The sequence below is a fragment of the Leuresthes tenuis genome, unplaced genomic scaffold, assembly GCF_036924035.1.
Source record: "Leuresthes tenuis unplaced genomic scaffold, fLeuTen1.0.hap1 SCAF_4, whole genome shotgun sequence".
Classification (NCBI taxonomy): Eukaryota; Metazoa; Chordata; class Actinopteri; order Atheriniformes; family Atherinopsidae; genus Leuresthes; species Leuresthes tenuis.
The window spans coordinates 38,552,077-38,564,317 of NW_027325358.1; the positions used below are offsets into that span (position 1 = coordinate 38,552,077).

Here is a 12,241-nt window from a genome sequence, read left to right on the forward strand (position 1 = left end):
AGACCACGAATAACATGATTAACACAGGAGTAAGGAGTTTCAGCAGGAGTGGCTGCCATCCGGTTCCTGAGAGCCATGAAAACCAGTCAGACAGTGGAGCATGGTCTGAGGTGAGAGAGTCTCTGAGGGCAGTGAGGTTAGTTAACTCCAATGTAATAGCGCCTCCGTCACTGTCTTCTGCTGGAATGTAAGTACAACAAGATGATCCAATAAGTACACTTACACCACCAGAAGAGGCGGCTAGTTGGTCCAGTACCATTCTGTTCTGGAGGGCCGTGAGCTGTAAAGCAGTCAGTTCAGTCTGTACACCTTTAAAAGCTGCCACTGTTTCAATTCAGTTTTTGAACGGCTGAGGTCTGACGAGAGGTGTATGCACAGATAGAAGCATGTGAGAGCGAACATAACAGTTGGTCAGATTATTAGCCACATATTTACCATACCGATACCATACTTTCATAGTATATGGTGAGGAGTGGTCGTATAGTGGTCAGCCAGCGGATCTCACACTGAACTTTGTGGCTGGAGTCTTCATCCTGTTGATCAACTAAGAGAAAACATGTTAATACACACGCTACAGCCACAGCGCAGCTGAGAAACACCTTTCGTGTCCCCATTGCTGCTCAGTATTCAGAGATTTAGGTGCACCCTAGGCCTAGCAGAGTGAGAATCAGTTGGTGTCTTCACTGACGTTGAGACACCTCACTCTAAACAATGAGGTCCCTTTGTAGTCAGGCTTCTTACCACTCTGAAATTAGGGGTCCAGCACTCTCTGCAACTTACAGTGGCTGAGGTGGATCCAGCTGGGCCTTTCAGCGATTTTCACTGCAGTAGGGGTGGTCAAGAGCACTTGGTATGGTCCTTCCCACCGTGGGCTGGCCCAGTTCTTTCTTTTGATGACCTTGATGTACACCCAATCCCCTCTGTCAACCTGTGGAAGAGAAGAATCAGAAAGCAGTAAATTTGCATTGGACACTTCTTTCTGTTTTAGTGTCCTGATCATATAATCTGCCAGAGTCGGTTCTTCGTCTGCTTTCTGTAAGTCTGATGAAAACACTGGTAACCTATATGGTCTCCCATGGACTGTCTCAAACGGAGTGAATCCTTCTGATGTGGGAGTGATTCTCATATAGAGTTTCACCAGGTCCAAGCATTCTGGCCATGGGCAGCCAATAGATTCCATGCACTTTTTCAATCTTTTGATAGTATCATTTCTTCTGTAGCTGTAGCTGTAGCTCAGGAGGAAGAGCAGTCGCCCACCAATCGGAAGGTCAGTGGTTCGACTCTGGCTTCCCCAGGATACATGTTGAAGCGTCCTTGGGCAAGACACTGAACCCCACGTTGCTCCCCCAGTGTATCATTGGGGGTATGAATGTGTGTATGAATGATTAGAAAGCACGTAGTTATGAATGTGTGTGAGTGGGGTGAATGCAGCATGTAGTGAAGCGCTTTGAGTGGTCAGCTAGACTATACAAGTACAAGTCCATTTACCATTCTTTCCACAAGGACAGCACTCTGAGGGTGATGGGTACAATGATTTTCCCAGGTGCTCTGCCATTTTCTGAACTACTTTATTCACAAAGTGTGGCCCATTATCACTGTAAATGGTTTGTGGGATGCCATGGGCTGGGATGATAGTTTTGCAAATAGCCTTAGCTACTGCTAGTGCATCAGCTAGTTTTGATGGAACTTTCTCAACCCATTTGGATAAAGCATCGATCACCACTAAACAGTATTTATAAGGTTCACTTTGTGTGAGTTCAATGAGTGCATTGTTTGAAACGGGTAAGAGGGTTTTGGAAAAGAGCCTCTTTTTGGTCTCATATTTCCTTGGGGGTTGTGTTTCACACACACAAGACATGCTTTACAAAAGTTTTTTAAGTAGGAATTTAATCCATACGTTGTAAAGTGTTGTTGTATGATAGCACTCATCCCTCCTGTTGACACATGGCAAGGCCCATGCGTCACAATGGCTGCTGCTTTGAAAAGAGATTTAGGCAGAACTGGTTTGTTATTTACTTGGAAAATTCCATCAGAGTTTTGTGTGGCACCTTTTTTGTCCCACAGTTGTTTTTCTTGTACTGATGCATTTTGTTGCATATCTGTTAGCACAGTTTGCTAAATTAATTGTTTACCATGCCATGTCCATGTTTTCCTGGAGCTGCTTCTTGATCTGCAAATCTGTTGCCATTAGAGACTTCATCTTTGCCTGTAGTGTGTGCAGCACACTGCTAATTTGGCTGGCAACTTTATAGTTTGAAGGAGATCAGTCAAAAGAGATGCATGTGTGACAGGTTTACCTGTGGATGTTGTCATGTCTCTGCGTTCCCATTGTTTTGCAAATGTTTATGTTTTCTATTTATACATTTAGCAGACGCTTTTATCCAAAGCGACTTACACAAGTAGGAAGTTAGGGTAAGGGGGTCTTGACTGAGGATCCCTACTGGAGGTAGTACCTTTCATGCAGGGGATTGGAACCCAGGTTACCCACATGAAAGGTGGAAATCTTACCACTACACTATCCAGGGTAAGTGGTGGGAGTTTCTGCAGAGGTGGAGGTGCAGCTGAACTGAGGAGGCCAGGCGGTGGGAGCAGCCACAGATGTGAAGGTGCAGCTGGGCTCAGGAGGCCTGAATGTGGTAGCTGCCACAGATGTGGAGGTGCAGCTGTGCTCAGGATGCCTGGTGCTGGAAGCTGCCGCAGAGGTGGAGGTGTGGCTACGTTCAGGAGGCCTGGCGGTGGAAACTGCTGCAGAGGTGGATGTGCAGCTGGGCTCAGGATGCCTGGTGCTGGAAGCTGCCGCAGAGGTAGAGGTGTGGCTACGTTCAGGAGGCCTGGCGGTGGAAACTGCCACAGAGGTGGATGTGCAGCTGGGCTCAGGATGCCTGGTGCTGGAAGCTGCCGCAGAGGTAGAGGTGTGGCTACGTTCAGGAGGCCTGGCGGTGGAAACTGCCACAGAGGTGGATGTGCAGCTGGGCTCAGGATGCCTGGTGCTGGAAGCTGCCGAAGAGCTGGACAGAAGAAGCCTGTTGGTGAGAGTTGCTGCAGAGGTGGAGATGCAGTCAGGCGGAGGCGGAGGAGGAGGCTTGGCGATGCGAGTTGCCATTGAGGTGGAAGTACAGCTGGGCAGTGTAAGCAGTATAGAGGAAGCAGCTGTGGGGGTGGAGAGAGCAGCAGCAGAGGTGGAAAAAGTCACACTATCAAACCTGTTGTAATATTGGTTAAAACTATTGGCTCTGTTATCATCACCTTTCACAGACTTTCCAGTTATGGTCCTCATGCCCCTCCACACCTCCTTGGTGTTATTGTTCTCCAGCTGTCTCTCTACCTTTTTCTTGTACTCCACCTTAGCTTGACGTAGTGTCTTTTTAAGCTTCTGTTGTACATTCCTCCACCGTTCTCCATCAACATTCTGGAACGCCCTCTTTTTCTGGTACAGGAGGTCTTTGATGTCACTGGTGATCCATGGTTTATTATTAGGATAGCACCTTCCAGTCCTCACTGGAATCACAGTGTCCCTACGGAAGTTAACGTAGTCTGTGATGGTGCTGACCCTCCTGTCCATGTCCAGCAGTACAGCCCAGTCTGTGACATCAAAGCAGTCTCTCAATGCATCACGTGCCTCTGGTGACCACTTCCTGAAAGATCTGGTAGTAACAGGAAGTCTTTGCACACAAGGTCTGTATGTGGGTTGTAGATAGACCATGCTGTGATCAGATCTACCCAGTGGTGGAAGAGACACTGCCCTGTAAGTCTCCTTCGCGTTAGCATAGAACAGATCTAATGTCTTTTCTGCACGTGTTGGACAGTCCACATACTGTACAAAGCCAGTCAGGCAGGAGGATAAATATACTTGAGATCCCCTGTGATTGCAATGAATACCTCAGGATGCTGGGTCTGTATTCTAACACGTTCTAGGTGCCGCCTTCGGTGGAATGTGAACAACGATGACGACTATATCTGGGAACTCTCTGGGCGCATAGAACGCACGGAAACCAACTGACAGCAGACTTGACTTCAACTCTTTTCTGTCTTCTCAAACCCCAGCTGGTCGAGGCGGATGGCCACCCTTCCTGAGTCTGGTTCTGCCAGAGGTTTCTTCCTGGTTCTGGTTCTGCCAGAGTTTTCTTCCTGGTTCTGCTTCTGCCAGAGGTTTCTTCCTGAGTCTGGTTCTACCAGAGGTTTCTTCCTGAGTCTGGTTCTGCCAGAGGTTTCTTCCTGGTTCTGCTTCTGCCAGAGGTTTCTTCCTGAGTCTGGTTCTACCAGAGGTTTCTTCCTGGTTCTGGTTCTGCCAGAGGTTTCTTCCTGGTTCTGGTTCTGCCAGAGGTTTCTTCCTGTTAAAGGGAGTCGTTCCTTTCCACAGTCCCTCAGGCTCAGGACGGGAGATTGGACTGAAGACAAGTTTCAGTGCAATCTGTTGGTTTCCTTAGCTAGGATATTGTTTTTGAATTGGCTCTATATGAATGAATTGGATTATTTTGAAATTAATTAATTGGATTTCATTGGATTATGATTGCAATGAATTGAGCTCCAATTGGCTTGAATTGGACTATATTATTTAATTGCCTTGAGATGGCATTTGTTGTAATTTGGCACTATATAAATACAACTGAATTGAATTGAATTGAATTGAATTGAATTGAATTGAATTGAATTGAATTGAATTGACTCCAGCTCAAAGACTTGAGACTTGACTTGGATTTGTAAAAAAATTACTTGAACACTTCTGATAGAAACAATTTTATTGATGAAGAATCTCATGAAATCATCACTGCTGAGAGTTAAAGGAATACATGGCTCAACAGAGCTTGGACTCTTTGTCAGCCTGGCAACAGTGCTGAAAAGAAACCTGGGATTATTCTTATTCTCTTCTATCAATAATGAATAATAAGCAGTTCTAGCTTTATGAAGTGCTTTCTTATACGTTATTAAACTATCTTTCCAGACTAATTGAGACTCTTCTAAATTAGAGGAACGCCACTGTCTCTCCAGCTTTCTTGTAGTCTGCTTTAACGCACGCAGCTGTGAATTATACCAAGGAGCCAACCTCTTCTGACTGATTACCTTCCTTTTCAGAGGGGCAACATTGTCCAGTGTTGTACGCATTGAAGCTATAGTGCTGTCAACAAGAGAGTCAAGTTCTACTGGAGTAAAATTTAGGCAGCCGTCCTCTGTCATATCTGCACATGGCAGTGAAGAAAAGGATGATGAAATCAACTCTTTAAATCTGGTTACAGCATTCTCTGACAGACACCTTCTATATGTAGAATTCTTCTCAGAAACCGTGTAGTCAAGTAATGTAAATTCAAAAGTTATTAAAAAATGGTCAGACAAGACAGGGTTATGAGGGAACACTGTTAACTGTTCACTCTCAATGCCATAAGTCAGCACAAGGTCAAGGGTATGATTAAGGCAGTGAGTAGGTCTGTGAACACTCTGAGAAAATCCAATAGAGTCTAATATAAAACTAGAAAATTTCTGAAGAAATTTTGTTGGGTGCCAACGGAGCTACTGCCCGCTGAGAGACAGACACTGTCGTGTTATTTTGTATTATGACCAAGGTCTAGTAAGTGACTTCATTGAGAAAGAAGTTACTTACTAGAGACATGCTGCTTGGCTCAGTCACATAAATAAGCAGTGGGACAGAAGCAGAGGTCATAGTATACTTACTACACTATCAGAGGTTAAATCCTCAGACAGAGGCTGTCATATTACACTCATATTCTCGTGAGTGGCTGGCATAAACATGTTATTACACATAAGGCACAGTATTTGGTATAATGGGAAAATGTGATTAAGTGCGCGCTATTGCGCACATTTGTCTCGTGAGTGGCTTGCTCAAACCTTTTATAACAGGTCAGCCATCTTGCCCTCATAAGGAGTAGCAGCTGTGTGATTAGTTGATTAGTTGGAGCCACTGCCCACTGAGAGACAGAGGCTGTCATGTTATATTGTAGTATATTGCTCCCCACTCCACAAACGACCTGAGGCTTACCAACCAGCTGAATGAGTTCTAATGTCGCTTTGAAAGACAATGGAGCGGACCTGACACCATCCCCCATGACACCTCTCACCAGCCACAGCTCAGGAACTCCACCCACCCCACCTCAGCAGGAGTTTCAGGCTCTTTTCCACTCAATCAGTGGGTCTACATGATGAGATTAACTGGATTATAGGTATAGTTGGGTTATCCTCCTTATCTGAGTAATTATCCTTTGTTACATGGCGGTGAATGAATGGAATCACTGGCACAAAGCATGTCATACCCCGGTACCATAGGTGGCGCTGTCCCCATTTCAGCTATCGCTAATAGAGCCACTTCCTGTTGACGTCTTCACCACCAACAACAACAAACTCAGGCATTCAGAAAGATGGCGAACGCAGAGCGAGATGAAGCTGCGTCCCTCTCCATCTGTGATGAGCTGGTTATGGCACAGACGATGCACAACGGCGCATTCTCCATCGCGTTGTTTGTTTCTTTCTGACGGCGGCGACAACAACAGTAATATCGTCTCCTTCCAAAAAACTTGAGCATGCGCAGAACGCTCGATGTGATCCACTGTCGTCTACAGGCACGTTAAGTGGGCATTTGGATTGAGTTATCTCGGGGTCTTAATTCGATCGCAAGTAACCCGATCCGATTTGATCTCTTGTCAGATTAAGCTGTCTACATGAGCTGAATAACTCAACGTTATTGTAATTTAGCCATTAATCCGATCTGATTGCCCGCATGTAACCGCACTGACTGTCAAGACCGTGGAGATGGTTGTAGATTTTAGGAAGTGCTCAACCCCACCTGTCCTCATCACCTTTTGTGAATACCCAGTGAACTTTGTGGATTCTTTACACTTTCTGGGCACTATCAGGGAGATAGAACATGAAGAGGGAGCTGAACATCAGCCCAGCAGAGGATGTAGTTCCTGAGGCAGTTGAAGAAATTCAACCTGAGCAACCTGAATGCACTTCTACTCTGCCATCATCGAGTCCATCCTCACCTCCTCCATCACCGTCTGGTACATTGCTGCCACAGCCAGGGACAAGGCCAGACTGCAGCTTATTATTCACTCAGCTGAGAAGGTGATTGGCTGAAACCTCCCAAGTCTCCAGGATCTTTACTCCTCCAGTACCCTGAGGCGTGCAGGCAAGATGGCAGCTCCACTCCCATCCTGGACACAAACTGTTTGAGCCACTCCCCTCTGGCAGGAGGCTGTGGTCCATCAAAACCAAAACCTCATGCCACAAGAACAGTTTCTTCCCCTCTGTAGCTGGCCAGAGACCTCCACTGACACTGATCCCCCACCACCCTACACATTACATTAATGTGTACTATTGCCTCTACGGACTGTCCACACAATACCTGTACATACTTGTTCCATTGTTTCACTTTCACTTTTACTTGCTGTTCTTATTTATTGTTTTTATTTAATTAATTTAATGAATTAATTAATTTAAAACTGGTCCAGTTTTATGCTACCCTAACCCTGGAACATACTCTCTGGTACCACCACCCAGCTCTCCCAGTTACAGACCCTATCCTAGCCCCAACTTCCACATGATGTTGCATCCTGTGCCTTCAGGAACTCAGGGTGAAAGTCATCCACTGCCAGTGTTAATGCAATGGAGTTTTTTAACTACCTTAGCAACCTCAGTCCCAATGATAGACATATTGTCCCCAAGACGCAAGACACCCCCTGTTCAGCTGGCCTTTCTACATCCAGCTTAGCTGCGCTATCCAGATGGTAGCGGCAGCTGTCCAGTGGCACCGCTGCGCTGCCGTGTTGGGTAGCCTAACAAGACGCAAGAAGTTTATCTTTGGTTCAACATAATTTTTCATGAAGTCAACAAACTGATTTACTGAGAAACAAGGATCTGAATTGAAACAAGTTGTTCTATAGCGATTTTATTACCTACTTTTTCTGTTTAAGAGTATTGATACATATTTAAAGCCTATATTCAGATCAAAATAAGAGAAACTAGAGTTGACTGCTATTTTTGCTTTTTCATTTCTTTAGAACAGTTTATGATGGGATAGGCTCCAACCCCCTATGACTCTGAAATGGAGAACACATGTGTAGAAAATGGATGGATAGATGAGTATAGTTTTAAATTCACCTTTCAAACATGTATTTGCAGCTTTATAGTTTACATTTTTTACATTGCTCTCTCTTTTGGTTAAGCTTATGAAATGTCTGGTCTACTGTGAGCATCATGCCACTATTTGTATGATGACATCTTATCACTGGTTAAAAACTATGGTTTCCAACATTGTTTTAGCAAAATTATGTCATACCACATGTAATGTCACATAAAGCATAATAGTGATCGTAACCCTGAGTCATGACTGGGGAAAATCAACCTGTTGGTGGGAAACAGTGTTCTTGAGTTTAAGTGGGGCTGCTGTGCACAGACACTGTACCCTGTCATCAAACACACATGGAAGTATACAGTGTGTTAGACAGGGACTAATCATATGCAGTTCTTAATGTTTCTATAAAACCACCGATTGTATGTCTCCCTGTAGTTTTCTCCTGTCACAATAGATGTTTTATAAAATAATGATGGTTCAAGCCTAATTTTCTGTTGAAACAGATGGACTACTGGCAGCAGCTCTGTTAACAATGATGACATGGTTAATATGCCTGTTCTTGTCCTCACAGATGAAGTTCACAGATGCAATGCGTTCCAAAGCTCGTCTGTCTATCACCGGGTCAACCAGTGAGAATGGTCGTGTCCCAGTGGCTTACCTTCGCCCAGGATTACCCATGAGCCTCAGCATGACGGATCTCTCCTGACCATACCCAAGTCAGTGCCTTACAGCCAGTTGACACACTTTCATCCTCCCCCTCTGTAAGTGAAGTTGACAGAAATGACTTGCCCACCAGTCATCATGGGTGATATGCCCTGATCTTTTCTCTGGAGTTTAGCCACCCACAACTCTCTGAGAGCTTTTGAGCTCGCTCCTCAACATCTCGCTTAGAATAACAAGACAAATGTCCCCCAAGTATTTGGCTGTCAGGCTACAGAAAAGACCTGACGTGAATTTCATGACCATCAGAGAGACAGAGAGAGAAGGCTGGTTCTACACAAATCCACAAAAAACAATCAAGCACAGTGAACAATTTTTGAATAAAAAACTACTTGTTTTGTAGATTTTTTCCTCTTGTACAGAAAACAAGGACAACAGTGATGCTGATGTTCATGCAATAACAACATTAATCAGGGATGTGATCAGGAGCTGGGGGTATAAGAGCAGAATCTTCTCTAAAATTAACAAAAGTTGATGTCCTGAATAATCACATCCTTGTAATACTACTTATTGTGATAGCAGATAATGATGTTGATGATGTTATTGTTCCTTATTGTTTCCCTCTTTGCTGCCTGAAAATCCCACATTAATAGACCTTTTCCAGACCCAAGAGATGCATGGGCTGACACACACACACACGCACACACACATAGGAATGTGTAGGGTTTAGTGAGTGCTGACACCAAGTGATGATTTAAAACAAACTCCATCAGTTTTTACAGGCTCAGTAAACTACACAAAAGATAAAACTATATTACTTATTGATAAATTAGTATTTGTTTCTTGCTAAGTCTAATGTGCTTATAAGTTCAACAGCATGTATTTATACATTTTGTCATTTGAGTGAATTGTATTGATATTTAATTTTGCTCTTGGGGCCTTAGTATACTTCAGAACAACACACATGACAATGGACACATTGAATCTGCGTAATTCTGGGCAGTGTTGTGTGACGCTCCAGGCTCAGGCCAGTCATGAGCTGGTTACTTTGAAATATTATTGAAAACTGAACCTCTTCCTTACTCCGACTCTCTGGTCATCTGTCTCTGCATGTTTCATCTTAATAAGAGATGAGAAATGACAGTGAATCGGGTTAGGTCAGCAGCACCACTGAGTTAGGTTTCACTCTCACTGTGTTTGCTGCCGCCTGCTTCTAGTGAAATAATATTTCACTCTCACCTAACGTATGCAGATACCATCTGAATATTTTAACCAAAGTAGTAATCAGGAGAGAAAGAGCAAGAGGACAAATGTTGATGACATCATTCCTGTTTTGTCTCAGGAAGTGCACGTGTTCTGCACTGTCCTAATGTACGTCCTGAACAGGAGCGTCACAACAAGGTACTGTAAGAGAGACAACAATAGAAGACAGTTGACTTGGTTCATCTGAATTTAGGTGGTAATGATCTGGGCCAATTTCTTTCTATTTTTTATGTCCATATAGCAGAAATAATTGTAGAGGCTCCAGCAACACATGAGCATCAACAGAGCTGTTTTTACTACATTTTACTACAGAGGACATATTGAAATCATTTCATACATTAAGGTGGACACAAGTTGTTCACATAAATGTCAAGAAGATGAGTTCCCCTTCCCTATTTACAGGAAAACACACAAACACTGCAGCAACACTGCAACATAGACACTGATGCACATGGCAACCTTATGTACACACATCAGCACATAATCCTTGTATCACATACATTTGCACGTGCACATATTATTGTCATAAGAGTTATTTTGCCAACTGGATGATGTGCCAAACAGACTGAGAACCAATCAGAGCTCTCTACGCTCAGCCACTGGCAGCTGCTGATGCTGAAACCTGAGCCAATAGGAGCTCACACTGCTGTGAGTTGGACAACAAAAACTGTGAACAACAACTTCCTTTTCAGAGGAACACTGCACTGAGAGTGGCAACGAAGACAACGAGGATGAAGGGAGACTTTGCATGTCACTTTGAATTTTTTCTTTCAGATGAACTTATCAGCCGGAACACCAGTGACTGGCTGCATAGTAGTGTTTCATAATGATAGCAATTAGAATAATATAAACAATATTAACTGCCGTATTAATGTGGCTCTTGTTATGTACAGTGTATGCTTTTAAAAGCTTAAGTGCTGTTTTATTTCGCCAGAATTTCTTTTTCAGCTAGTTTGAAGCTAACTGAAGCTAAAAAGCTTCTCCAACACAATGAATGCCCACGATGTGATCAGCACTGGGTAAACTGGAGCTGAAAAAGCCCATCTGACTTCCACTTCTCCTAATGGACTCGTGCCATAATAATTTGTGCCATGTTGTAAGTTTTTCACGCAGAGACTTTCGTGACTATATTAACCACTAAGAAATGTGAAAATCATCAGTCCTCACTTCTGACTGTGTGTTTGATTTCTCTCCTTTTTGTATTAAACATCAATTTTGAAAAAAATAAATGTTGTAAGTTACTTTCTGGAAGTGCAAATGAAGTCTTAGACAGTTTGTATTTTTTTACATGTGCATGAAGTGGAAAGCAGGTGATCAGGGTGATGGTGAGCAACCATTAACATGAATCAAAGAGCTCTGAACTCAATCACTCTTTTTGTCACAGTCATTCAGTATGATGAGACCATAACAACCCACTTCTAATTTTCATGGGTTTCTTCATACATAACAATGCATGAGAAATGGATTCCATGGCTGCCTCAGGCTGGCTCTGCATTGACACTGAAATTACGAAACGTTTAATCTGAAATGGGAAAGCTTCACAGAACGTGAACAGCAAAGCTCCGTGCGCCTCAGACCTCCAGATGCCTTCTCCTCAGAGAGCATGAAGCTGTCATGGCTGCTGGTGATGGAGGCAGTGAAAACGAAGGCAGACCTGTGGCTAAAGCCAGTCCTGTTAGGTGGAATGACATTGTACAGTCATGTATTGTCCTCTCATGGGCAGAAAATGTTTCAGTGTGACAGTGTCCCAGGGTGATCTGTTGTGTGAGGCAGCGGAGGCCAACGCAACAAACAGCTCTTTTGTTTAATTACTGTACATATGTTTGTGCATATTCAAACACGAATATGTTTGAATATGTCCCTATGAGCAGCTGACCTCTGTACACTCAGAGTGTGTTGATATGTGGAGTGTTTTCATTATGTATTCAACATGCATGCGCTCTAAAAGTTATCACCTGTATTATGCAGCTTTGTTTCTGTGAAAGGACCACACCTACGTGATTTATTAAACACTGATCCTGAATTGTCTAAAATATGGATAATGCCATGGAGTTACATAACTGTCCTTAATCAGGGGAAAAGTTTTTCAGAATTCATTATCTTCACACTTCGATACTCAACAATAGATAGTTTCCATACTCTCTCTGAAAACTGCCTTCATGCTCAGTACAAATCTCTGGATGTCATCTTAACATCAATCTTTTTTTCTGTTGGTTCAACAATTGAACAATTCAA

General features: G+C 43.5%; 1 protein-coding gene across 4 annotated transcripts in view; it reads left to right on the forward strand.

The window, feature by feature from the left end:
• The window catches only part of LOC140304859 (glutamate receptor 2-like), an 85,506-nt gene extending 73,495 nt beyond the window's left edge, over positions 1 to 12,011 (forward strand). For 2 of the 4 annotated variants that reach the window (XM_072383659.1, XM_072383662.1), the window contains exon 20: positions 8,655 to 8,746. Coding sequence is in view for 2 of the 4 variants with exons in the window: in XM_072383661.1 (XP_072239762.1) it covers positions 8,655 to 8,789 (135 nt within the window). In the remaining 2 variants the exon portion in view is untranslated. Of the gene's footprint in view, positions 1 to 8,654 lie in introns of all 4 variants that reach the window. The other 2 variants (XM_072383661.1, XM_072383660.1) reach the window with 2 other exon arrangements.
• The last annotated feature ends 230 nt before the right edge of the window (positions 12,012 to 12,241 follow it).